Raw genomic sequence first — 27966 nt, 5'->3', positions numbered from 1 at the left:
TGCAAGAAACTGTTAAATATGATCATATGGATCATACATGAAAGAAAAAATTCACATGCCAGATGCCCGATTCTCTAGAAACCCTTTTAATTTGTGATAAAAAAATGGCTGCCCCCATGACAGAAAAAAAAATCCAGCCCTCCATAGATTGTGGCCTTGCCGCGGTATTTTGATTGATTGAGGCTCCTTTGGGTGTATATTTATCGCTACAAGTCCAGATAAAGAAGCCCCACTTTCGTAGCATTTTCAGCCAGGTAAGGTGAGAGAGCCGTAAATGTTAGATTCAATTTCAAGGATGCAAGTTCAAACACGTCGGTCGACTAGTGCCGTACTATTAGTATTTAATACGCTATGTTTTAGATTCGAGAAGGATGTCGGTATTTACATCCGCTGTTTTACACGTTATTTTCACCCTTTTATGACCGTCTAAAATTCCCTTTGTGAACCTATAGGTGATAACCACTTACTTCTCACTCTATTGCAATACTTCAGGTTTCTCTGTTGCAATACTTCAGGTTTATGCATGCAAGACTTATCTTTCTAAATTTGACAAACTTCAAAATGCAGCTGGTAAGATAATTCTCGGTCTTCCTCGTAGGTATCCTACCAATGTTTTGCTTCGCACCCTTGGGTGGCAAAAGCTTCATGATCGTCGCTCCATTCATTTGAATGTCATGGTTTTCAAAAGTCTTACATGCAGTCTTCCTTCCAACCTGTGCAATATTTTTAATCATGCTCATAAAACCCATAACCACATGACGAGAGCATGCTCTCAGGGAAATCTGGTCCCCCTTCATGCAAAAATAATTCTGACAAACGCAAATTTATTTCAAGAGGGGTGGTGTCTTTTAATGAATTACCTCAAATCGCAAAAAATCCCCTTCCAGTAAGTCTCGGAGCATTCAAGCATATTTTATATTCATAACACCATTTTTATTCATTACTTTTCTTCGTGCAATTTTGATATTTAAAATGCTCCTTCACTATAATTATGTGCATCTAATGTAATCCCAGCTGGCATGGGTATTTAAATGTATTTTTACATAGTGTTTTTTAAGTATGTTGTATACATGTGCAATTCTATCTTATATTATCTGTATTTTATATTTAATTTTAATGTATGTGTTTTAAAGATTTTGATGTATTTTGTTTGACCCCTGGGCACCCCTGAAAAACAGTGCTTGCACTGATGGGGTTTCCCCAGGCAAAATAAGAACTAATAAAATAAAATAAATAAAATAAAATTCTCGATGTGCACTGAAAAAAGTGAAATTTCTTGGCCCTTTCTTGCGAGTCAGTTGGAGAGTTCCATACCCACGTTTAGTGCCGTACTATTACGCTGACTTTCGTATTCGGCGAGGAGGACGATTTCGACCTCCTGGTTTGTTTACAAACAGAGAGGTAGACAAAAAACCATTCCGCGTGTCCAAACACTCAAGTATCAGAAGGATGGTCCACAATAGCGTGATTCACGTAACCTGAATAGGGATTAAAAAGCTGTCACGTAGAACCATGTGCTTCTATTGTCCAATTTTCCATCAAGATTTCATATGGAAACAGTTCAGACCCAGTACAACATCATGTCAGAAATTAAGTTAGGCGTGCAGCCTAATTAATATTTTGTTCTGGGTCTGATTATTCGGACTAACTCACATTGTCCTGTCAAAATTGATCATGGTTGACCCGGTATGACCTGTGTCATCTTGCAAAGGATATGGTTCATTCCATTATTTCTTGAGGGAAATTCTAGGGAAATTCCACCCGCGTCCTGGATGAAATGGTCAGCACGTCCATCAATGTGATAGAAAACACCCCTATTTGAGAAATGGATGATCAATATGCATTACGTATGAGGTCAACTCAATCAATTAACCTTTAGGGCCAGCCATTTTGCATTTAAAAATAAACAGGCAAGACACGACGAGATTGTGCTCAAGACGTGACTACAAATTGGGTTTTTTTAACGAATGCAGAACGGCCTTATACGTCGATTGTACACCCAAACCTTGTACTGTATACAAGCAACAATTTGGAGAGCTCATATATGCAGGTGAGACAAATTAAACTCAAAAGTGACATCAATAACACCATGCCCAAACGCAGTAGGAACACTTCAGTCGATTTTATAGTATGTATAATCGACTGAATATTCGGTCTATCGGTCGACATAAATTTTTTAAATCATAAATAAATTCAGAATAATGACATTATTCTGAATTTATGTGAATGTCACATTCATGATTATCTAGGTATCCCAGGCAAACCTTAGTCAAGGATTCTCGAGTACTAATATACTATAGGATAAGCCACTCGTTTGCGCAAACGAAGTCAGTCATTCAGCCTATGCGCCTTCATTCATGTAGGTATGCCAGCGGCAAACACATTTGTGACCATCCACCACAAAGTGGTAGTAAAGTCGGCTCTAGACCATTTTCTGTTTATTGCAGATCTTGAAAGAATGCACTTTCAGCTTTAAAATGACACCTCAACCAGCTTCATCGGACATCTGGAAGTGAAGTTATGGTTCATCAAAGGTCAACTTTCTTATAGTTATATATTTTACATAGAAATCCATATACTGTTTTTGATTGTATCTCAAAATGGAAAATGCAGACTTTACGACCAGTTTGTGGTGGATGGGCACATTTGCTAGTCAGCCAAATTCGCCGACAATGTCAATGCACAATCAAACTTTCACCATTGGCACTGTACAAATAATTCAGAGAACACACCAGGTACCACCACCATGATGATCAATTGCACAGTTGGGAAACCACCAACCAACAGTACACACAGAGCTGCTCACATTACAACCCCATGCACTGAACTGACCAATCAGGTGCATGGATTTTCAAGATAATTTGTTCTGGACTATGAAAAATGCTCATGCATATTACTTTTGTCCATCAACATTTGACTATCTCCACTTGTACTTCCTACACAAGTACATGTAGCTTGAATAAACCTTAAACTTCCGTAGAAAAACTTTGAAAACCTCACAAAAACTTGTAATTTTTTACAAAAAGCCCTTGAAATTTGAGTAGTGTTGGTTCTACTTACATCAGTTACATGTATTTCAATGGGATGTAATTTGAGCTGGTGATGTCATTGGGTTATAATGAGCTGTGGTTGATTCATTTGCATAAGTTGAATTTGTACAGAAGTTTGCTTGTGCAATGCATTTTTACATAGAAATTTAAAACAACTGGCCGAAGAAAGAAACCTACATAAATATGTTTTCTATACTTCACTTGACCCAAATATATGATTTTTTATGGTGATAAGTCACTCGCACATGGAATTTTAGAGGATTTTGATAGCAGTTCCATTTAAAAAGCTGCTATCATCATGAGATTAAGATCTAGAAACACCCCCGAAATGCCGTTTTGGGGAATTTTGCTAGCTGAAATTTTTTGACATTGTTTGTTGAAAGTCAATCCTTGATGTAACTTTGCTACGGAAAGTGCTATGAAAAAAAGGTTTTCAGTTTTGGCTTTCTTTACTCAAGGGCTTTAATTTGATATATAAAATGATGCAGTTTGATGGCAAATTTGAATTCACCTAGCATACCTACTTCATGCATGTGATCGACTTCCTCGACAGTCGTTCAAGATTGAGGAGATTTGAGCCTGACGATGTTAGACTTGATCAAGACGGACTGTCGTTTGTACTGTAGCGGTCTAAATGTGCATATTTCGTACATACAATTAGCTCGAAAATAAATAAAACAGGTACCGAATGCGTCTAATTTTCTCTCTACTAACACAAAATGTAATGAAAAGGGTATTTCTTTCCTAAAACAAATAAACGTACTTTCAAATTGCGTTACAATCGTATGTGTACTTGCACGTCTGGAACTAAGACTAATTTATGCACTGAAATGTTCAAGAACTGTCAATCATTGACGAAAGCTGTCAATGCAATACAGGGTAAGTTCCTTTGACTGTACGCAAATTAAAAATGTGGACAAGTGCATAAGTTTTAGGCTGCGCATTGGATTGCATAGCAACCGGCATAGCAACCGTCAATCAAAGTCAATCAAACTGCCGGCGAAGTGACTTCAATTTTTATACAGGGATTGAATACGAGTGTCACGGCCCTGCCTTAGTTAACACATTTGCTAGTCAGCGAAATTCGCTGAAACCGGGGCTCAAACACAATGCATATTTACATAGAAATTTGAATTTTTTTCGAGAATAGGTCGGTGAAGGAAACCTACATAAATATGTTTTCTATACTTCACTTGACCCAAATATATGATTTTTATGGTGATAATCAGGTCGCATACATGGAATTTTAGAGGATTTTGATAGCAGTTCCATTAAAAAAGCTGCTATCGCCATGAGACTAAGATCTAGAAACACCCCTAAATGCTGTTTTGGGGAATTTTGCTAGCAGAATCTTTTTGATGATAGTCAATCTTTGACAAGATGTAACTTTGTTACGGAAAATGCTATGACAAAAATGTTTTCAGTTTTGGCTTTCTTTACTTTTAAAGGGCTTTAATTTGATATGTAAAATGATGCAGTTTGATGGCAAATTTGAATTCACCTAGCATACCTACATGATCATGATTCAAAGTGCATGTCATGTGTGAGGAAATCGAATGGTCCTCATGATTGTTAAACTCAAGCTGCTAGCTATAATGTTTTGCATATTTGCTTCAAATAACAAATTACGCATACTGCTAACCATTCAGCGTTTTTGCATAGATTTCTATGCATAAAACACACTTCACTTGCCTTGACTTGAAGTTGAGGTTTCTCATACGTGCTTACCTCAAATGGTTGAGTATTATGTACGGGCTTAACATGCACAGTTTTTTACCTATGCACGATCCTGGAACCTAGGTAGGATTGATTGCAGATATCAGAACCGGGGATGGTCCCCCTTCTCTTTTCGAATAGCTCTGACACTTAACATGCACAGGGTTTGACTCTTCCTGTGTACACAGGACCAACGGCTTTACGTGACTTCCGAATCACGGACGAAGCACATACACTGCCTATATATCTGCACGTGATAAGCAGTGTATGGGGGCGAGAAGAAATTCTTTAATTAAATTCTTCAATTAAATGTCTGAACTGAATTGAAGGATTCCTGACCATATAGGAACTTTTTGGGAGGGAAGAGAATTTTCACCCAAGGCTCGAACCCTCGTCGATCGTATCTCCCGGCCGGCAGCGCAACACCTTAACCACTCGGCCATCTCGCCCTCTCGAGAAGTCTAGCCAAGAATAGTGATATTCATAAAATTTTTGAAGTTCAATATTTTTAGCTGAAAGATAAATTTCATTTGAAAGCGAATCAAATTACCTAAACAATAAGGGGTCGATCATGTTTCTTGTGCATATACTTTTGAAGTTACAGACAAAAATAGTGTCACCAAATTGTCCAAAATTGTGTGTGTGAAATTGTGACAGGCACATGTACAAGGTACACTTCTATACATGTGACCCTAGATGACCTCCTATTCTTTACTGTAAGAAAGCTGTTTTTGATGGTCTTGATTTACACACAAAATGCTTTTGAGCTAAAATGAGTGTCGACTTGGTGGAACATAGATTGCTCTATATGTGAGTTTATTAATCTAGTATTACCGTATGCCAGTACCAACGTAAGTCAACATCACTTAGGTTTTGGTTGTCAAAATTAATTTTTAGTGATTTTTCCCTTGAGCCCCACAGTAAAGCCATTTTTGGACTGTACATGCACATTCCACTTCCCAATGAACGAATAGCGCCACCTATAGTGTGTGATGTGAGCCTGCCTACCAAGAATTTGCTCAACGATAGCTTCACATTCTAGGCTTATGTAGTAGGCTAGAGACCATTGCATTCAAAATCTAGTCGGATTCGCTGAAGCATGACACCGTGTAAAGCAATGGAAGTTCAGAAGTAAACACAGCCAATCATGACAGGCGATTGCATCAAAAATGTTGCTAAAAATTGCACTTCAGCAAAATTCTAGACTGCCCAAAATAGGCAAATCTTGTTCAAAAGATACAGTTGACTCATCGAAATAACTTCCATCCAAATTTCAAAATTAACAGAACAAATAACCTCCGATGCAAAAACTTTCACCGCTCTCCGCCCGAAAAACAATAGTAACACACTTTAGCATCGAATGCGTAACTATCGTGTGCAAATTCAAAGCTAGAGTTCTAGAGTAACTTGAGGTTGAGTTGACGTCAGTCGAGTCGCACATGCACATGCGGTGATGTGTATCCAGGATGGTCATGGCATGGTTAACTTAAAACGCTATTAAAGTTAAGGTTGATCGAAACGTCTATCCTCAAACCAGGCCACTGATAACAGATGATGGATTGAGGATAGAACGTGGTGTATCTCAAAATGCTTCAGAATCGGTGATGCATGACACTATCATGTAAAGCAATGGAAACTCAAAAGTAAACAACGCCGATCATGACAGGTATAGTGCCGGAAAAAGTTGCTCAAAATGACACATACTCTATAGCATGATAGTACTAGGTGAAATGTGAATTTTGGTTAATCTCTTAAAAATTAGCAAACTTTGCTCTGCAGATTCAGATAAGTCATCAAAATAAATTTCAGTAGTGGTAACATTATAAACTTTAAAATTACATTTTTGAAAATTGATGACAATTACAGTTCCACTCTCTATCCACACAGTAAAGTTCTATCCTGTCGTCAACTATCCTGTCATCGTGGATAGATAAATTTAAAATTTAAAAGCCCAGTATTCATTGCCCTATTTTTTTCTGCTTCAATGAGTTTTCCTGCCATACCATGCATACACCACTTTTTTTAGGCGGGCTTCTAAGGGAGGCAAGTTCCTGGGGGCACGGCGGCCGAGTGTCCATGCTGCCGGGCGCTGTATCTTCCACAGGGGGTTCCCCCAGTGGGCAGCCACTTATTGCATTACGCCCAGAGATGGGAAGCCATCTCTCCGGGCTCATGGGTAATGTCGGTACGATACTCGATAGTGACTGGGGGATACAGATTGGAATTCACTCAGTCCCCCTACGCTCACCTGCTAGTATCAGAGGTCCACATTAAAGCCATCAGACGGCCCCCAGCGTCGAAAGAAGTCCGGCGACTGGAGACCCATCCTGAACCTCAAGCCGTTTCATCAGGCCAAAGAGGTTCAGGATGGAGACTCTCGCCTCAGTGCTGTCCTGTCCCATCAAGGGGATGTGGGCAGCATCACTAGATCTGAAGATCTCGCAGATGCCTATCTGCATGTGCCAATTGCTGCTCACCATCACAGGTACCTACACTTCAAGGTGCAGGGACAGACTTACCAGTTTTAACGTTTTTCATATGGCTTTGGGTACTCCGTTTACAGACTCAGAATACACAACATATATATTCTTAACCCACCGTACTTTCAGTGGGGAAGGGTTTAGGTCTGTGTTCTCTCTGTATATTAGGTTCCCTTTTGGGGGAACATTTTCGGACTTCCCGATCTTCCCGATCCTATCAGATGCTTGCCAAACTTGCACCTCCATCCGTCGGTACTTGCTATCAATCTTTCAGATGTTGATGCAAGAAGTTTCTTAACATCGGAAATAGTCAGATCGTCTGGCAGAGATGCCAATCTTCCGATTTAAATCGGAATTCCGATTTTTTGTATTTTCCCAAAAATCAGATTTTCTAAAAAATAAAAAATAATTTTTTTTTTTTTTTTTTTTTTTTTTAATTTTCAAAAATATTTTTGGCCAAAAAGCAAGTTATAGACCCTAAATTACTTGTTATTCAAGGTTGAAACCATAGAAATACTGCTATTTCAACAAAAAAATTGCCAATTTTATTTTACAAAGTTGGATAAAGTTGTACATTTTGATTACTTTTGCTTCTATTGAACAGTCAGGAACACATTGAATTAATATACATTGCTAGCTGTTCAGTAGAAGTAAAAGTAATTAAAATGTACAACTTTATCCAACTTTGTAAAATAAAATTGGCAATTTTTATTTTTTTGAAGTAGCAGTATTTCTATGGTTCTACATTAAATTTCTACATTAAATAACAAGTAATTTAGGGCATATAACTTTGCTTTTTTTGGCCAAAAATATTTTTTGAAAATTTAACAAACAAATAGGGGTGGGGTCAAAAATTTGATGAATCATCGTTTTTATATTACGCATTATATATATCCATTGCAGCCATGTAGGCCATGTTATTAGGCCAAAAAATACTTTGGAAAATGGTCTCTCATGTACAAAAGTATAGGAAACTGAACATTTAAAACCACTTTTTTGGGATGAAGGAAGCATTTTTTTCAAAAAAGTCTAAAACTGGTTTTTATGTTAAAATGGCCTTTTGGGGTGCTAATTCTGCTAAAATTGCCTGGGCTTAGGTACCTAATTTGCATATTTTATGGTATAATTTTGAGAAAACAAGCCTTGAAGAATATTACATGTATAATAGATAGTCTTCAATACTGCTATCTAGGCTTGTTTTCTCAAAATAACCTTATTTTTTAATCCATTTGAATGTAATTTTACCCTCAGAAATGGTGTCTCCTGCAGTGTAAAATGTGTAGAAACCCTCTGGCTTTGGGGGCTTCGCCACCTCAACCCCACCGGGCTTTGCCCCTGGACCCCCGGCGTGGGGCGACACTTGATCGCTTCGCCCCTCACGTTCGCAAATTTCAGATTTTTTTTTCAGAACCCATTGGCATCTCTGGTCCGGTGTACATGTACGTAGTCTACTCCAAAACAGAAATGTTTTGTAGACTACTAACCAGAGCGATCTTACCTTTCCAATGTTGATGTCCAATGCCCCTCTTAATCTTGTCTCAGGCCCACTCTTGTCCTGTTTCTTGCCTTTTAATAGGTTGTTTGTTCTTACGTAATCGCATTTGACTGTCATCAGTGGGCTTGTGATCTGATTCACTACTTTGCTTTGTATGTAATTGGTTTGAAAATTATGGCATTTGTCATTTATACTATGTATTGTTGAAGTTGTGAAATAAATGTTTCTTGAATTGAATTGAATTAGTCCCTGCCCCAGCCACCACACGGTAGACTGTAAACTCGCACCGCTACAGAGCCTGAAAAAAAGATCCCACGAACCACAAATTGACACACGTATGGGCGCTGCCATGGGGTGCTAACAGGTGCTGGGGTGCTAATGAATGCGTCGCCAGCACAAGCGGCCAACGCGATCAATAACGCATATAGGGCGCATACAAGTGCGCCTACGCGGCCGGTAGTTCCAGGATACGCGATTACAGGGTCAATGGCCGCTTCCACGCAGTAACACACTTCTGAATTCAACTGAGTGTCAGGGCCCTGCAGCCACCCCCTACAAGTTTGGCACCGGTTAGGGGAGCCCAAGCCGGATAAGGGATGATGGTCTGGTGTGACGTCACCAATTGGGTGATTCCACCAGGGAATCAGGGGTTATTTGTTATTTATTCATTTATGTGGGACAAAATTACTATTGTTTTCCGCATCTCGGGATCGATGCAAAAAGTATCATCAACATCGGAAAGGTAAGATCGCTCCGGTTAGTAGTCTACAAAACATTTCTGTTTTGGAGTATTTTCTGCGAGTTCAGGGGTTCCTGCAGACCCCCAGCTTTTCAATCTAGCGCTGCCACAGACATACTATTTATGCTGCATTTGTGCAACTCTGACTCACTAAACTCTACTACGAACCCCCTACTTTCAGATTTTCTGCAAGTTTAGGGGTTCCTGCGGACTCTGGAGCGCTTTGTTCTAGGGCTACCCCTGCATGTGTGAGTCCAAATGACCTTAAATTAATCCATGCTTTTGAAAAAAATACATTCTTACTTGCCAATTCATGTGAAAAATAAATAACCGGAAACAATTGCTTTTAATATCCACATCCACGAGGCAAACCTGGTCTTGATTTCCAGATCAATAACCAGGCGGGCACACGGCTAAACACTATGGACCACAATGGCCTCATCCCAATGGCATAGTTCAATAACCTCAATTAAACCAACAACCATAGTGCAAAATTTGATCTCAAGTTACAGAGTATGAGTTTTTATCCCCAAATTTTCAAAGGTCATTCAATGAATGTGCAAATGTATTGGGGTTAAAGAACTATGCCCTGATTGGTGAACATGTTGTGGATCCTAGTGAAAGTAAACCATGTGGGGTGCCTCACTTCCGGGATCTCAACCTAGAATTCCCAGAATCCCAGGACAATGCTATTATTACTACTTTTAGTTCAGAGTACCAGAATCCCTGGGCAATATTAGTACTTTCAGTTCATTGAATAGATTCATCAGGTTTGTAGATAGGCCTATACAGTAAGGAAATTTTATTCAAATGAAAATTTCCTTACTTTCAGTTCAGTTTATTAGCCAAATATTATTAATAGATTTTATATAAAACGCTATCATCACCAATTATATTTAGTACAAAATTAGATTGCCAATGTTATACATGACAAATATAGGCCTATAAAGAACTTATAAATGATTGAAGAATACAATGTGATAATTATGATCAACTAATTAAAGGGGCATTGCCCGATCACTAATTAGCCTCATCCCCAGAACACCAGATTTTACCGGAAGTGGTATAAAGTTTGGTATCAGAAGAAAGATACTATTTTTCTCATTTACCCTGTAAAATTTCAGGGCTCAAATATATGTATTTTGAATGTTATGAATGAAAAGGTGCACCTTTTTGGTTGACCAATTGATTAATCAATCCACAGTGTTCCTATGGGGCTAGAAAATTACATTTTAGCTCTCATATCAAAATGAATTGAAACACCAGTGTGAAACTTCATAGATCGGAATTGGTGGTAATGGTCATTCAATCAAGAAGAAAAGTTTATATAGTTAAATCGGGCCATGCCCCTTTAATAAATGTTACAAGTGATTAATAATATATAGAAAATGCATTCAATAACAATGATAGACCTTTCTAAATCATAATCATTGAAATAATAATCATACTGCTGCGTATTCACATGGCTACAACTGGGTACCGTAAACAATTGGTGTGGACTGGGTAAGGATAATATTTAATATTAATTTGCTGCTGACTCAATGATATAAATTGATATTTGGACACAATTGGGGAACACAGCAAACATATAAAAAAGTATAGTAAATAGAAATAAACAAATTCCAGCGAGGCGTTTTTCCTCTCTCCTTGTGTGGTATTCTTCGAATGTTACTCTATTAACCCCCTGAGAACTACCTGCCAATCTAACATTGCCTTTGATTGGTCAGTTACATGATATTTTCATTTTAATCACCAATCAGAATGGAGCTTTGTAAATAATTCACACCAACTTTTTTGTGTGGATAAATTATTCTAACAATGTTGCTGATTGGTCCAATTGATAATGAAAACTTCTTTTTGACCAATAGGCAAGTAGTTCTCATGGGGTTAACTGTGTTACCGTATAGGCCGCACTGACCTTTGACAGCTCCAAAAACAATGGATTATATACATAAGCCTTAGCTTTTATTTCAGAATTAATGGTAATTAACTCTAACTGAACCAGGGTTTTTTTGGCAAGGGAGAAGGAAGGAAGAAAGAAAGAAGAAGTGCAGGTTTTGAACCATGGACCCCTTGGGTGCCAGACTCGGGGGGGTCTACCTTTCAAGAAATTTGGACCCATTGATATACCAAAAGTCACAATTTTCGGCCAATTATGCAATCGTATCACATGGGAAACCTGCACTGGCATGTGCTCCCGGGGGTACTCAAGTTTGGTTTTGGTAGGGATGTGCATGAGATTTTGGAAGTAGACCCATAAATATACCAATTTTTCAAGAAATTTGGACCCATTGATATACCAAAAGTCACAATTTTCGGCCAAATTTACCCAAAATTGTCTTAGTTTTTACAAATTTTCCCAAAATTTTGGCTAGATTAAGGAAAAATTGGGCTGCTTTCCGAAAAAATTGAGACAATTTTGAAAAAAGGACCCATTCATACAATGTATACCAAAATAGGCTTTGAAAAAGGGGTCATTGATATACCAGAAGGCTGAAAATGCTACCCATGTTTGCGGCACGTCCCCGTATGGTCATTTGTACTGAGTACCCCCCCCCGGGCAGGTGCTTTGTGCAGTGATCTTTTTGCGAGGTTCAGTTCACTTAGGGTTAATGTTATTTCACCTTATCTGCTTACACACAATAACCTATGAACTTGGTAGGGTGAAAGTCTACGTATGATGACCTCTTGTGTCATGTCATTTGCATATATTTACACTATGAACCACGTAATTCTAGTTACAAGAATCAATATTTCAGTTTTTTAGCATGTACTTTTCAAAAATATACAGATATGTACATGTACATGCATAATTTTGCATATACATGTGACCTACTCCCACAATTATAGAAGAAACAGTCCATTAATCATGACAAAATTCAAAAGAAAACAAACAAAGTTCTGGAGGAAATATTGATTTTTGATGACCAAAGCAAGGAGCCATAAAGTAAGGATTTCAAATCTGGAATATCTCAGAAAATGATTTTGTCAACTTTATGCTCATTTGTGGGAGCAGGTCACAATATGGATTTATAATGTGCCTGATATACATTTACATTGTAGCTCATGGCGCATGAACAAGCTATAATGCCACGGGCATGAACAATGACAAAAATTTAAATAAAAAGCACAAAGAAACAACTTACAAGCAAAATATTAAAACCAAGAATGCAAAAATTAAGATTTCAGATTTGGAAATAAATATGTTCAATTCACAAATGAAAATAGGGGTGCATCTTTTAGAGATCCAACAGATAGATTTTTTTTTTTTTTTGAAAGAATTTTTTTAATATTCCTGATCATCCAGATCAGGCCTCAAAGGATAAGGGGAAATGAGGCGACCAACCCACCCCTTCCACTACCGTTCATGAATATTGATGGGTTTTAGTAGTGATGGAACAACATGCATGTGCACACGGAAAAGAAGGATAATCTTCAAAAGGTGCAACTCCATTGAATTTGCAATTTTGAAACATCACCAAATTTTAACAAATTGTTGACATCTGGATGAATTAAAATTCTTTTTGTAATTAACCACATTAACTAAAGCTAAGAATATTCTAAACAGGTTCATAGCAATGTCAATAATCTTGTGCTGTGTTTAGATATAAAGACTCCTTATTTCTTAAAGCCTTAATGTACGATTTCCGTCAAATTTTAATTTTTTTATTCTTTATTCAAAATGTTGACAACTTGACATAATATTAGTAACAACTGCCGGGAAGGGTTGCTGTCCATTTTAGTTGGAAATAACAAGGTAAAGTGAAAGAAACCCCACTGGTTATTTTGACCATTTAAGATGCAGTTCTATGGGAGGACATATTATCATATTTTTAAAATTATGATAATATGTCAGACTTTGCTCTGTTGACCTACAAAGACAACAGATTTGGCCGATTCCATTTAGGTGCAAGTTGGGACATGTGTAAACATTACAAATATGCAAAAAATCAGGTTTGAAAAAAATTAACCAATTTCATATTATACACTAAGCCAAAAAGAAACTTATAATTTTTCACAAGGTCATATCTTAAAATCCTCTCCATAAAAATGAACAAAATTGCACACAGGATTACTTCAATACTCCATGCTGGTACTCTAAACACTGGTCAGTAACCAAACAGTTGTCCAACTGACACAACAGCAAAATGCACTGACATGCAACACCTTCCTGGACCACATTCACAGCGCAACAGATTTCTTTGGCTGGGTTCCAATTATTCGCCTGTACATGAACAAAATTACACACAGGATTACTTCAATACTTACTCTAAACACATGTCAGTAACCAAGCAGTTGTCCAACTGACACAACAGTAAAAATCACTGACACGGAACAGCTTCCGGGATAATATTCACAGGCGAATAATTGGAACCCAGCCAAAGATATCTGTTGCGCTGTGAATGTGGTCCAGGAAGGTGTTGCATGTCAGTGCATTTTGCTGTTGTGTCAGTTGGACAATTGCATTGTTAGTGACATGTGTTTAGAGCAGAGTATTGAGGCAATCCTGTGTGTAATTTTGGTTAATTTTGATAACAGGATTTTAAGATATGACCTTGTGAAAAATTATAAGTTTCTTTTTTTGGCTTAGTGTATGATCATACATTATGGCTTTAAATCAGACACTTAATTTTGGCATTTTATCTACAAGCTGCACATTTTGTTGGATAGATGTAAAGACACCAGAGAAGATGTCTTACCCTTTCCAGAATCCTTTGTAACATGACGTATCACCTTAATACATCAAATTACTTGATTCAAATGACACTCCTATTAGTTTGTACAGGTTCCCTTTGTTTTTATATTGAGAATAGACTGCAACATGGGTCGGTAGTCAAGAACTAAAACATATTTTTGCAAGATATGGATGTTTTTGTCACTATCAACCCATGTTGCACTAGTTAGATAGCAAATTAGACCAAAAAATTGAAATGGAAGAAATGCATTGTGGGAAGTATAAGTTATCTTCTCTGGGTGACACCAACTTATGGAGCGATTAATACTGAATTGGGTATAACTCTACTAGTCTCATTTCAAGACGACTTACTACCCCAACCATAAACCCTAACCCTAAACTCTGTAAACAAGACTGGACTCAAGTCTAGCAAGTTATACCCAGTTTGGCAATTGAAACTTTCGTCTTCCTACGTACCTTTCTAACTACTTTGATGTTATAGTTTCAATTTTAAATGTTTAATTTCTTACAAAACAGTAGGCTTCATTTGAGTTCATTTACTATTGAACAGCCATATTGTCTACAGCTACATGTGTTTGGTGCACTCTAGCTGTGATCAGTGTGAAAGGTCTCATCTCGGTTGAAATGTTTTAGATAAAATATCCTTTTTCATTTAACATCCATGATAGTACAAATATATGGTGCTCGCTAACTATGCCGAGTGAAAGCTTTTCATTTTCTCATCTGAAATTTAAGTTTTACAAAGTACATATAACCTGTATTTGAGTCCTTTAACATCCATAGTGTACATGTAAATACATGGTGTTCTCCAGCTATGCCGAATGAAAGTTCTCATCTCATTTGAAATTTTAAGTTTTACTAACAAAGTAGGATCCATGTGAATGTTTTTCTGAAGTCTTTTAGTTGAATATGGTGAAGATCATCTAGGATTGATCAGGCTGTTACACCATCATAACCAAGTAGGCTCATTTGAGGCATTTTTCATTAAACACTCATAATATAAATGCTCAGTTGTTATGAGAGTGAAAGTTCTCGTCCCAGTTGAAATGTTTTACAGTGACAAAGTAGGATCCTTCTGAAGTCTTGGTCGAATATGGTGTAGCTGTAGATCATCTAGGATTGATCAGGCTGTTACACATCCTAACTCATTTGAGGCATTATTCATTGAACAATCATAATATAAATGCTCAGTTGTTATGAGTGTGAAAGTTCTCGTCCCAGTTTAAATGTTTTACAATGACAAAGTAGGATCCGTTTAAATGCTTTTCTGAAGTCTTGGTTGAATGTGGTGTAGATCACAGGGTTGATCAGGCTATTGCACCATCCTAACCAAGTAGTAGCATTAAAAGCTTGGAATGGCAAATTGGGGAGGCCTAGGCCTAGCAGGTAAACTATGAAAAATGGTAACCAGCATCCGATGAAGGTTACTACAACTATGGCCAGCACAATGGCATATTTTCTCTCTTTACGAATAGATATGGAGTTGCTCCTTTTGAAGATGCTCCTTCTTTTCCGCGTGGATATGCGTGATGTTCCGTCACTGCTTAGCTCATCAGCGGATCTGTCTATTGTATTTATATCGACAGTTTTGAAACTGTTGGTTCTGGAGATACTGGGACTGGGAGATACAGTGGTGTGCTTCACAGATGTATCAGCACTGCTGTCTTCACCAGCATTGCTGTTTGTAGACGGGCGTCGACGCAGCGTGAAGTGTTTAATCGCGATGTAAATTCGCCAGTACAGGATGAGGATGATCACACACGGGATGTAGAAGGCAAATAATGGGCCGAGTACGGTAACAGCCGGACTGCTGGTTACTGCGCAGGTTTCTATTTCGACGTTAGTAGAGCTGAAATATAACATGAGTCCTACAATAAGTGCCAGAGTCCAAACAACAGCGATAGAAATCGCAGCATTGCGAGGAGTGCGCCACTTGGCATACTGATTGGGCTTCACAACAGCAAGGTATCTGTCTGCTGAGACAAGACACAGATTCCATATAGATGCAGTGCAGAGAAGGACATCCAAAGTCACCCACATATGACACACCCATCTCTCCAATTTCCATTTGATGTCGTTGAATTCCTGATGAATAGCCAATGGTAGCACTATGGTACAAACCAGCAGGTCTGCAACGGCAAGGGATACGATGAAGTAGTTGACAACTTTGCGTATTTTAGGAGTTTTCCAAACAGCTATGCAGACCAGAAGATTGCCGACGACACCGATGACGATAAGGATCGGTAGCAATATGACTCGTGCAAGACGCTGGCCATACGTTAGGGTAAAGTCTTCAACCATGCTTTGATTCCTAGCATTATCAAGTGATGAATCCATATTTGCGAGATGGTGGATTATCGACACTCAAGTTCAGTTTCTGCACTTGTCTACATTACACTTATCTGTGGTGCATTGATAATACCTGTTTCCTCAAAGGTTGGTATAATGGTAATGATAAGCTGTGAGTTTTTGTGTCTAGCTATGCACTTCCTGTAAAGGTTCCTGTATTAATAAGAACAACACCTAGCGGACATTGCCTTGTTCCATTTCACCTTGTTTTGGTCTATTTGGGCACATGTATGTAATCTATTTTTACGCTTCATTAAAGAAGGGTATCAAAATTCAAATTGCTTTAGAATTACAAAAGCCCAGGGTATGGTAGGACTTCCTGTGTGTAGTTTCTGGCTGTGCAAGAGCAACATATCTAGCGGATGTGGCCCGTTTCCATTTCACCTTGTTTTGGTCAATTGGGTATGTATTTTTTTTACACTTTTCGCTGAAATCCTATTAAAAGGTATCAAAATTCAAATTTCTTTCTGCAAAAGTCCAGGATTTCTGGAAATGGTAGGAATCGGTTTCCTTTTAAGAACATTATCTTTGACTCTTGAAATGGAATCATTTTCAGTTTCACAACTTTTAGCCCCATTGATCCCCACCCCCAACAGTGTGTTGTCAGTGTTGGGTTAATGTTGTGACTTAGATGGTTTGTCTGTCTGGCTGTCCAAGCTGAAGCAAAAGCAATAATCCACTCTGCAGCTATGCATTAACCAATCAACTTCTAACTTTTCTCTTTCTTTATTTTTTTTAGATACATTGGTATTGTTCTCAAAATGGCTGATGATCGTGAGGTATTGAGAGAAGTATGGGAGGGTCGTATTCCTGTTGCTTTTCACCTGGCAGAAGATGAAGTGGCATCAGAACAGCCTGAGCCATTTTATGTGAGTATCACTATGGGCCACAATGGCCTTATCCCAATGGCATAGTTCAATAACCTCAAACAACCCTATGTTAGGAAATCAGGATTGAGCAGAATACCAATTGATTAAAATCTTCTCAGAGAAGTTTTCTTATCCTTCCCAGAATCCTTTGCAACATATCCTTCCCAGAATCCTTTGCAACATGACGCATCATCTTATGACATCAAATGACACTATTACTTTGTACACGTTTCCTTTGTTTTCATATTGCGAATAGACTGGCTAAATATGGGTTGATAGTAAAAAAAAAACTTATTTTGCACGATCTCGATATTCTCTGTTCATTGAGGTACTTCTTATTAACCCATCATCTTGCACTAGAAAGCAAATTGATACAGAAAATTGAAATGGAAGAAATGCATTGTGGGAAGTGTAAGATATCATTAGTCCCAGGTTCGAATCCTGGATGGTCAGTGGAATATTTTTCACTGGCTATCATGCATGTTGTGTGGTTGTGATCCAGTTATTTGGATTGTTAACTTGAGTCAAATTTATTGCATGAAAGCTATATTAATGTTACAATTCAAATTGTCTTTGCCTCATTAACACTTGTATATTTCTTTGTATGTAGTTACTTGTGTCCCGCCAAACCTACATCACACTTGTTGCTGACAAAGTTCAGAAGCACTTCAAGAAATTCACAGCAACTGACGAGGATGATGAAGTTTGGTTTGAATATAAAGGCATCCCACTGAAATGGTAAGACATTACATAACATGCTAGTTTGTAAGAACTAACACCGAACGCTGCTTTTTGCTATCAGAAGTTAAAGAAGAAATGAAAAAGAAAAAAAGATGAACAAAGAAGTCACTTTGTACCCCCAGGATTCGAACCTTGGACCCCTCGCATGCCAAGCACACGATCACTGGCCGGTAGCCACCAGGGTTGCGCTTTTCTGAGCGATTCTCTGAGCGTATAGCACTTAGGGTGATTGCGTTAGCGCATCACGTAGGATTCATGCATGCGCCGTGGTTATCATCGTGGTATTTATGGGTGTTAGGGTTAAAATCTTTTTCTTAGTGAAACTGATAATGTAGAGTATAATTTTCTGAAAAGAAATAAATTTAATTGAAGTAGAGTATTATAATAATAAAATGTTAATTAATGAAAAATATTACATTATAATTTCTGACAAGATCAAGGGTAATGTGGTATGTTATGTGTGAGAGATTAAGGTCATGTCTTCCACAGGGGGTGTGTGGATTTCAACAGGAACAGCCCAATGTTGCTATTGATTTTGAGTTTAATATTGGTAAAACAGGTGATACATTCTTATGTTTTTCCTTTGTATTTGAAGTTAAGGAATCACTCATAACTTTGTAACCCATGGTTCAATTTTAATGGGGTTGGACCATACTTCAGCATTCTGAAAATGTGAATGAATGAATAATGAACAAAAATTTTAATTTAAAATTGTTGACATTAGACTTGTTCATCGTATGACATTATGTTCACATGTATGCATCAAAAGCCTTTTGTACTCAATAGCATTTTTTCAAAGGTGGAGTTTTATTCTTACTTTGAATGGTTGAAAATCACATTTCTAGAAACGGTCCAATTAATTCCTTTTATTCAAATGAATTTTGTTATCAAAGGTATATTTGATTGATTGATTGATTGATTGATTGATTGATTTCAGGCATTACCCATTTGGTGTCCTGTTTGACCTGTATGCACATGATATTACTCTACCATGGAATATCACACTACATTTTAAGGTAAGTGATAGAAAATAATACTAAATTTTACTGTCCTCTACTGTGTGATCAGGTCCAATATTTTGAGTAGTGCAGATGGCATCCACTACGATAAAATTATCATTTATTCTCAATTTTTTCATATAATTTATCATTTATTCTCATTCTTAGTCGGTTATATATTATTTTTATAACTAAACACTGTTTTATTTAGCAAAAATTAAGTTACCATCATGAAAACTCCCCTTTTTCTAAAATGAATGTTTTAGTTGTGCGTACTCATCCCCGTATTACGCTCTAGAACGTGTTACATAATCGCGCTTCGACAAACATCTTCCGTGATGATGCGGTTGCTGCCGTCTACCGTGTGATAGACGGGATCCAGAAACCAGTGAAATTCAGCGTTACAAGCTAAATCACAGCCAATGACTAAGAATATTGGATACTTGGTGGGTTTGTGAGTGTATTTCTGGATGTTTCTTCATCAGAAGACAAAATATTTTTCTTACTTTACTTACATTCTGGTTGGTAGTGAGTAGTTAAAGTAAAAAACTGTATTTGATCATATTTCTGAAGTTGTTCATTAGGAATGTTGATTTTAACTGTAAATTTTGTACATTATGAACAATTCCATCTAAAAACGAAGGTGATTTACTCACATTTTAGTGATGTTTCACCACTACACTAGTGGTTTCATCAGACTGGCAACTCATCACACCTGATTGTCCATAAAAGGAAACAGTCAGATGTGATGAGTTGCCAGTCTTATGAAACCACTAGCATGGTGGTGAAACATCACTTAAACGTGAGTAAATCACCTTTGTTTTTAGATGGAATTGTTCATAACGAACAAAATTCACAGCTGTATTTTATCATCTTTGCAAGATATTTCTGCCTTGTATTCACAATTGGATTCATTCTATACCTTCTTTTCTTCTCAGAATTTCCCAGAAGATGACTTGCTTCACTGCAAAAGCAAAGAAGTGATAGAAGCACACTACATGTCATCATTGAAGGAAGCCGATGTGTTAAAGCACAAAGGACAGATTATCAATAACATGCAGGAAAGAGACCACAAACAACTCTGGACAGGATTACAAAATGGTAGGTGTGATATTTATTCCTTAGTTAATTTGTGACCATAGAGAGGGAAAACTGATCCTTTCCAGAAGTAGCAATCCTGGTTGACGTCGTTGGCTATAGAATAGAGAAAGCTTAGCTTCTTTCAGGAAAGATTAAATTCCACTTGTGTTCGCCAATTTAAAAAACTGAGAAACTATGATTCCAAATGAATGATTTATCATCCCAGAGCAGTGTCTTAGTGACAGTTCTTCTCATCTCATGTTTGGCAGTGACGTCACTACATCTTTTAGGTTGGGTGGCCTTAAAGCCATAATGTGTGATTTGCTTCACAGCGACGCCCTCAATTTTACTCGGATTTCTACTTTTTGCATAATTATAATGCCCAGTGGTGTACTAAAATACCACGTAAAAGACTAAGCCTGAAGTGCTTTAATAACAGTATAATTTAACTTTTTATATTAAAACCGGGTCGACCCGATTTTATTCAGAGTTCGTCGATCTATTGCTTGCTATCATCTCCCGTGGATGTCAGCTTATGTGTACACAGGTCGAGCGCGATGCTCTGTGTAGTATTACATGTTACGATACTACGCATTGTAGGCGCTGGAATGAAATTGCAATTTTCTTTGTTATACCTCATTTGTTTGGCTCAAAATTAAAAGAGGATAATGTGATCAGTGAAAACAAACATTTAAATAGGAATCTATTTTTTATGTAAATCACACATTATTGCTTTAAATCATTCTAGGAATCGCAGCATATTACGCTTAATATGCTTGCATGTAAAAGGCACCTTTTGACATCACTAACACACTCAAGGTGAGAAGAACTATAGCAATTGAGTTTGAGCCAATGTTCTCAGAGGTTTCCTGTACTATAGTTGAATAGAAATTGATTCCTATTGACACACACATTCAACTTCATAATTTTTATTTCATTTTCATATCCATATGTTATTTTTTACAGATAAGTTTGACCAGTTTTGGACCACCAATAGACGATTAATGGAAAGGACCAATAATGAGCCATTTAAGCATATTCCATTTAAAATATATCAAGTAAGTACAGTATGCGAGAGACTAGGATGATTATATCAATAAAGCAATTTAGGTTATCTTGTAGAATACCCTACAGTTCACACACAAGTGTATAGCACTGTATGCACCATTGTGAACTCTCGAGACATGGGTGTCAACTGCAGACGACAAGTTTCAATTTTTTTAATTCAAAAAATTCAGAATCGTACATTGTCATGACAATATTTGCAATCAGCATGAAAAATGCATTAAAATGAGTACAAACAAGCCTAGTATTGGTTCAGAGGCTCTTGAGATAGCTCTTGATATTTTGAAAAAATATCTAAAACTTTGATATTGATGACTATGGCTACCATGCAGAGCATTAAAAGACCCCATTGAAAACCTAAAGTTAGGTGGTATTGTATTAATATAAGAATTCCAGAAATTGAGTGCGATGTAGTATCTTTTGTAAACATGAAAATAATGGGGAGATGCAGCCTAGCCTATTTATGTTCCTTATTTTTCCCAACCGAGGTCACATTTTTCATCCATTAAGGATACTGCAAACAAGAGAAGATTCTGGTATCGTAGTATTGCAGCAAACGGCATACATTTTGTATTTGTATCAAGTTACGTCCCTATCGTCTTACCTTCACAAGCTGCATTTGTGAGCCCATGAAAGAGAGCTAAAGAGGCAGCAAACTGGAATCTATTTCACTATTTTGTTATCTATCTACCTCTCTAGTGGTCTTTTTTTTAAATTATTGATTCCCTATTCAAAACAAATGGTCAATGGAAGTTCTCCCAAGTAACACCAAAAGAATCGAGACCAGTGAAGATTCATGGATTCTATTGAGATCTTCTCTACCATGAACCGTTTATTTTGATTCTATCTATACTCCAAAATATTGTGATTTAATTTCTGCCTGCATGTTTTGAGCTGTTTACATTGATTTTATGAAGGTCAGGCAAACTGACATACATATAGTTGGCCACTAGACACAGTAATAAGAGTAGGAAATCATGACTAGTGTTACTTTTCTGTGAACTCGGGTAGTACATGTACAGGGGTATGAGATCTCAGCCAGTAATCGAGTGACCAGTGTTCAATCCCCCTGATTTTTATGCTCTCTCAATTTATTATATGGTAGTTTGCCCAAGTCATTTAAGTCATAATTTCTTGGACTTGCATCATTTATTTCCAATCCTCGCATATTGTTGTGTTAATTGACTTAATACATACGCCTTGCTTTTTTGTACTTTATTTTGTTTACATTGCGGTTGAGTGTACATGCATATTCACATTTGCCGGGAATGTATTGGAACATTCATCATGTATAAGATGCTTTATGCATAGAGCTACTTCAGATTGAATGATGCAATGTGTGTTTATATGTTCTGTTGCAGGAAGATAGAATGTTCATACAGAAACTATTTAAACCCAACACAGATGAAGGAGAGCCTCTCACTTTAGATCATCTGCTGAAGGATACGCTGCCAGATATCTTTCAAAATGGAGGCAAGTGTTACTTAATTTCAGCAATATACCTGTATTATTAGACCTTGATATTGACAATCGGACGATAGAACAAAAAAAAACCCACATTTTATCGCCGCGCAAGTTACATAGATAGGCATAGTGTATCTGCACGTTAATAACTTGTGCAACTATGCGAGCAGAGATGTTGTGGCATATGTACCCCACTGGTTTAGCAAAGAGTTTTTCTGCCAAATTGCGAACATTATTGAAATAGTGAAATAAAATGCATAAAAAATGCATTTGAGATTTACCAATCTGGATTTTCTTGGCTTGTATTTATGAAAAAACATTCATATCAAAAAACCTCAATTCCTCGAAAGAAACAACGTCTCGAGTATGCATCCATGTTAAATGCCTTTATTCATTGTGTTGCCTTTTCCCTGGTTTTCAGGTGCTGACCAATTCCGTGTATTGATCCAAGGAATCGAAGGCCCGCGTGAAACCCCAGTGCAATGGCTAAGTGAACATCTCAGTCACCCAGACAATTTTATGCATATTTGTGTGATACGGAAACCACCGATAGAAAGTGAATTGTAGACGCTACGGAAAGGAAATTGCACTTTGTGGCAGTGTACTAATTGATTATGTCAACATGGATGTAGCACCCATACCAAGAACAGCGGTGCTGCTTGACATGGTGGAAACGAATTGCATGGATGGTCATGCTTGCAGAGGATTACATGTTGATATTCAATATAAAATTTTGTATTGTCTACCCTCCCAAGTACTTGTAAAACTTGGATGTGCTTTTCCATAAAGCATGATTTAATTTTGCCAGAAGCAAGAGGGTGTTTCTAGAGTAAGTAAGTTGCATCTCAGTCAGGATCTTCTTACTGAAGTGTAGGCATGGTGGTTTGCTCTGTAATTGAATATGGAGTGACCAAGTAGATGTATCTTTTTTTTTCATTAAGAAACAATTTTTGAAGAAACTGCCAGTGAATTGGTGAATATTCTTGGAACACCGTAAAGCTGAGACTTCCTTAGCTCACAGTCAGAGCTTTTATTGTTGTTTCCACATATATGTTCACATGGAATCATGCCAGGATTGCCTGAAGATGAAGCAAATCTACCTGTGCTATTAGGGGTGTAAACATACTGTGAATTGATTGACTACAAGTCCTTAATATTATTGTTACTTGAGGTACATTGTAATGAGCAAGTAAGAGATGGCTTGCCAAGTCCAAGTACTAACATAACTATGTGTCAAATTGTATTTCTGTGTGTTTTCTTGTCTTATATACTATACATGATGTGACTGCAATGTTTATAAACAAGGTGAGGTAGTGGGCTACTTTGCTGCTCAATAACCATATTGTCCTATCTGATTTGGCATCAGTTTTTCGAGCACAGGCCTTCATTCAATAAAACATAATGCATGCACATACTGCTGAGCTAGTTGCAATCAACATTACCAATGTACTGTTTGGTCAGAATTACTGCATGAGACAGGACCACAGACGCATTATGCAGTATGATAATTACAAGCTCTCTATTTCAGCAGGGGCCAAAGTAGATTGAAGAAACAGGGGCTACTTTGCATAAAATGTTATCCAAGATGAACAGGTCTTTGTCTTTATCAAGGTGAAATTTCACATCAGCCAGGCCAGTTATATTGAGGAACTAATTGCCCTTATAGTGGAGAAGATTTCATGACCAATGACAATTTCAGTTTCAGTGCAGGTAATTTGTCTGTGTATTTTTCTTAATTTCAACCCATTTATTTGAAAATGATCCTTTCCTCGATGGGGCTTTGTCAAAATGACCCATTTTGATATTTCAGACTGTAACAATATAGTACTACAATGAATTTGATATTTTGGAGTTCATGAATGAGTGACAAAATAAGCCATCAAAAATTGCCATGTTTCATATTAGTTATTCTTGTGATTTCTCTATTCTGTTAGGCATGTTAAATGATGGACACACAATCATGATAATATATATATATTGTAAAGTTCATGACCATCTGTGTGATTTTGACCTACAGTTACACTCTTGGACAATGAACTAAATAATTAACCCCACGTGGCAGCTATTCATCATTACAACCAAAAATAATACTCAAATTTGCAAATTGATACAACCTCAGCTATCTTTGAAAACAAATTGAATCGGAAATCCTAAGATTCTACTTGCAATAGAACCAGCAACCTAAGTACGGTATATGTTAATTAACATAAATAAATCCAAGTAAGGTAAATCATCCACAGTTAAGTGCTCAACCAAGAAGGGAGCTGGAATACATTTAAAATAGACTTGGTGATTTATTACAGCATTATTTACAATATTGTTTCATGCAAGCCAGCCGAAGCCGACCTACACTCGTCAGAAATAACTAAATTCAGACATGTAACTTTTCAGGAAATTTCCTGAATTCCGGAAATTGGGTCATAAAAAACACAAATTCCAGAAATGCTAAAAAAGAATATATTTCTGGAATTGGATAATGATATTTCATCATAAAAAGAGCACTTTTTTTTAAAGGGCAGGTCATAGCTTATTCTCCGGACAAGCTCCCTTAAACATTTGATGCCACATTGCAAGATCTCTGCCATCTGATCAATTTTCAGGAAATTAACATCGCTTGTAGGAAGCATCCCAGTTATGGCTGCCAGTGAGTTGTAGAAATGTGTGTCCAATCAAAATCATGTACATTAAGTAACATAGGCCAGTGTGTGACTTTACTGTACAAATAAGTATACAATTACTGAATAGGGTGCAACTTGCTAGACTTGAGTCCAGTCCTCATTTACAGAGTTTAGGGTTGGGGTTAGGGTAGGGCAGTCTTGTAATAAGACTAGTAAAGTTGCACCCTATTTGGTAATTGCTCCCAAATAAGTTATCTCTCGTTGGCTCTAAACCCAGTGAAGAAGCAAACTTTCAAGGTCTATAAAATAGTGTAGAAAAAATAATGTATATTTGAACTTGTTGTGCAGTGGTTTACCATTGTAGTTCATTATTTCTCTCTATCTCTCTCTGATCTAAGTGTATATTAGTATAGGATAAAAAAAGTGCAATATTTCAACCCATATGTAGCCCAAACCTTTTATACAAACTATCTAGTCCTAATGAATGGTGGTAGTGGTAGCATGCCAGCTAGGGCAAGAGTAATATGAAGCTCACAAATTTATTAACATAATTTATGTGTATTGTAGTAAAATGATCCCATACCATATATGGGTTGTCATTGGAACATTCCATCTTTGAATGAGGGATGTTTTGTCTACCATCCCCGCTACCATCACATAAATACAAGTACAGTGTAGTTGATGTTTTACAAATATTAACTATGAGTGCAATGGTCAAAATATAATCAGGATGTGAAAAATGGACTGTACCAACTCGTGAAATGGAACGATCTGTCTTTTAAGAAGTGATTATATTTCTACCATGACACAAATTTAAACATTTATTATTTGTTTTATACTGCTCATACATAATTCTGTAACTTTTCAAGAATAGTTCTTCTGAAGAAAACAACATCTTAAATTTGTGTAATTGTAGAAATGTAATCACTCAGTGAAAGATGGATTGTTCCATTTCACTAACTGTTCAATGGATAAACCCATCTTTCATATTGTAATGATCATACTGTTAATTTTTGTATGCGACATGTATATATTACTTATCAATAGATGTAAAATTTCAGTATAACTGTTAGGTTTCTACTGGTTGATAGAATTAGCTTTAAATGTAAATGACACTCTTATCTTGAATAAACTGGTGAACTATATATATAATATCAAATAGGCTTGATGAACATTGCCTTACAGGCCCCAGCATCTACTGCATCTATATTGGGTTATTCCAGTTGAAATCCATTCAACCGCTATTGAAGACATGACCTTAATCTTGGGGTCGTGTAGTTATTCTGAAGGACTACTATTCTGAAGGGTCTTTATTCCAAAGGATCAGTACTCCAAATTTAAACTAATTCAGAAGGTTCATTACTCCAAAGGGGTATTCGAATTTCGGAATAACAGTCCTTTGGAATAACGATCCTACTTGCCATAAATTCTGAGTAATGACCCTTCGGATTTATGAGCCATACTGTAAATTCTGAGTAATGACCCTTCAGAGTAACAAGCCTTTAGGGTATTGACCCTTCAGTATAACGAACCTTCGGAGTAATGAACAGTAACCAATCTTTCACACGGGGGTGTAGATTTAATTAAATTTAATATAGATGGTATTAGTAGTGTAAATCAAAGTATACAATAACTGCTGAATAGTAGAATATTATGTCATTCGTCTATGGCTGCATATTTTCAGCATTTACTGTACTTGGGTGAGAACATATGAAGAGCTTTGTTGCAAAACCCCTTACATCCACTTGAGCAATTTTGAGAAAACATCAAAAATCATGAAAAAAGTACTGATAAAGGGGGTTTGCAACAAAGCTTTTATACTTATTTTGCTTCAAGGATTACAAACTTTGTATTCAAGTTCAATAGAAAAATAGATGCAACTCTATTTGAACTGCATCTTAAAGGGATACTAGTCATTTAATGTTGACACTCAAAAGGTTACGACTGACTTGTCAATATTTTGATACGATATATGAAAGTTGTAATCAGCCCTTCTTTCAGAGTTATGTCAGAGTTAATGGCTACACTCACCAAAAACGGCTGATTTTACATGGGACTTCAGCACCCAAAGGCCACCCCCCCCACCCCGGACATGCCACTGGAATGCATTCTACATTGGGGTATTCCAGTTGTAATCCATACACCCCACATGGAAGACATTACTTATCAGCCACACAGGGAGTGTAGATTTCAAATGGAGTCCGTCACCCATTCAGGTAGCCCAATTTAAGCCCTGTGTGGAAGATTAATATACATAGTCATGTCTTCCACATGTGGTGTATGGATTTCAACTGGAATCACCTATTTTTCATTCCAGTAGAATGCAGAATGTATTTTACATGCATTGGATACCCAAGCACGGGAGGCGGAAACCTGGAAGACCCGCTCTAACCTACGTAGACATTCTGAAAGATGACACTGGACTGGAAGCAGCAGACTTCAGGACAGCAGTGGAGGACAGAAAGTTGTGGAAAGCCATTACAGTTCGAGGACACCACTCGAAATAAGTCAAGTCAAAACAAAAGAATAACCATAAAATGGCTCTGTTTTAGAAGTATAGAACTTACAGTATCGTACTCATGTGTTCATAGAAATATTGTTCATTA

At 37.2% G+C, this 27966-nt stretch overlaps 2 protein-coding genes across 3 annotated transcripts; one reads left to right on the top strand and one right to left on the bottom strand.

Annotated features, from left to right (window-relative positions):
• The first annotated feature begins 104 nt into the window (after positions 1–104).
• Positions 105–27340, top strand: LOC140157019 (autophagy protein 5-like). 2 transcript variants are annotated; one of them, XM_072180075.1, is made up of 8 exons: positions 105–254; positions 17265–17394; positions 18005–18132; positions 19073–19151; positions 20072–20234; positions 21180–21271; positions 22640–22751; positions 23164–27340. In XM_072180075.1, exons 2-8 carry the CDS (start codon positions 17287–17289, stop codon positions 23307–23309), a joined length of 828 nt encoding a protein of 275 aa, XP_072036176.1. In that variant the 5' UTR covers positions 105–254; positions 17265–17286; the 3' UTR covers positions 23310–27340. The 2 variants fall into 2 exon arrangements, with proteins under 2 accessions (XP_072036176.1, XP_072036177.1); XM_072180076.1 differs by having other exon boundaries at positions 105–259.
• LOC140157018 (D(2) dopamine receptor A-like) lies at positions 13734–16598 on the bottom strand. The gene has a single exon (XM_072180074.1). The coding sequence runs from the start codon at positions 16511–16513 to the stop codon at positions 15371–15373; it is 1143 nt and encodes a 380-aa protein (XP_072036175.1). The 5' UTR covers positions 16514–16598; the 3' UTR covers positions 13734–15370.
• Positions 27341–27966: the final 626 nt, after the last annotated feature.

This window comes from Amphiura filiformis, chromosome 7 (assembly GCF_039555335.1).
Source record: "Amphiura filiformis chromosome 7, Afil_fr2py, whole genome shotgun sequence".
NCBI lineage: Eukaryota > Metazoa > Echinodermata > Ophiuroidea > Amphilepidida > Amphiuridae > Amphiura > Amphiura filiformis.
The sequence above is the reverse complement of the archived record's forward strand: the minus strand, read 5'-3'. Positions and strand labels throughout refer to the sequence as shown.

What these genes read in the sequence shown, in the direction of transcription:
- LOC140157019 (XM_072180075.1), top strand. Translation starts at nt 17,287, where the DNA reads ATGGCTGATGATCGTGAGGTATTGAGAGAAGTATGGGAGGGTCGTATT. An exon ending in AAAGGCATCCCACTGAAATG is followed by an intron (nt 18,133 to 19,072) that starts GTAAGACATTAC and finishes GATTGATTTCAG; the next exon opens with GCATTACCCATTTGGTGTCC. An exon ending in ATATCACACTACATTTTAAG is followed by an intron (nt 19,152 to 20,071) that starts GTAAGTGATAGA and finishes TTTTCTTCTCAG; the next exon opens with AATTTCCCAGAAGATGACTT.
- LOC140157018 (XM_072180074.1), bottom strand. Translation starts at nt 16,513, where the DNA reads ATGGATTCATCACTTGATAATGCTAGGAATCAAAGCATGGTTGAAGAC.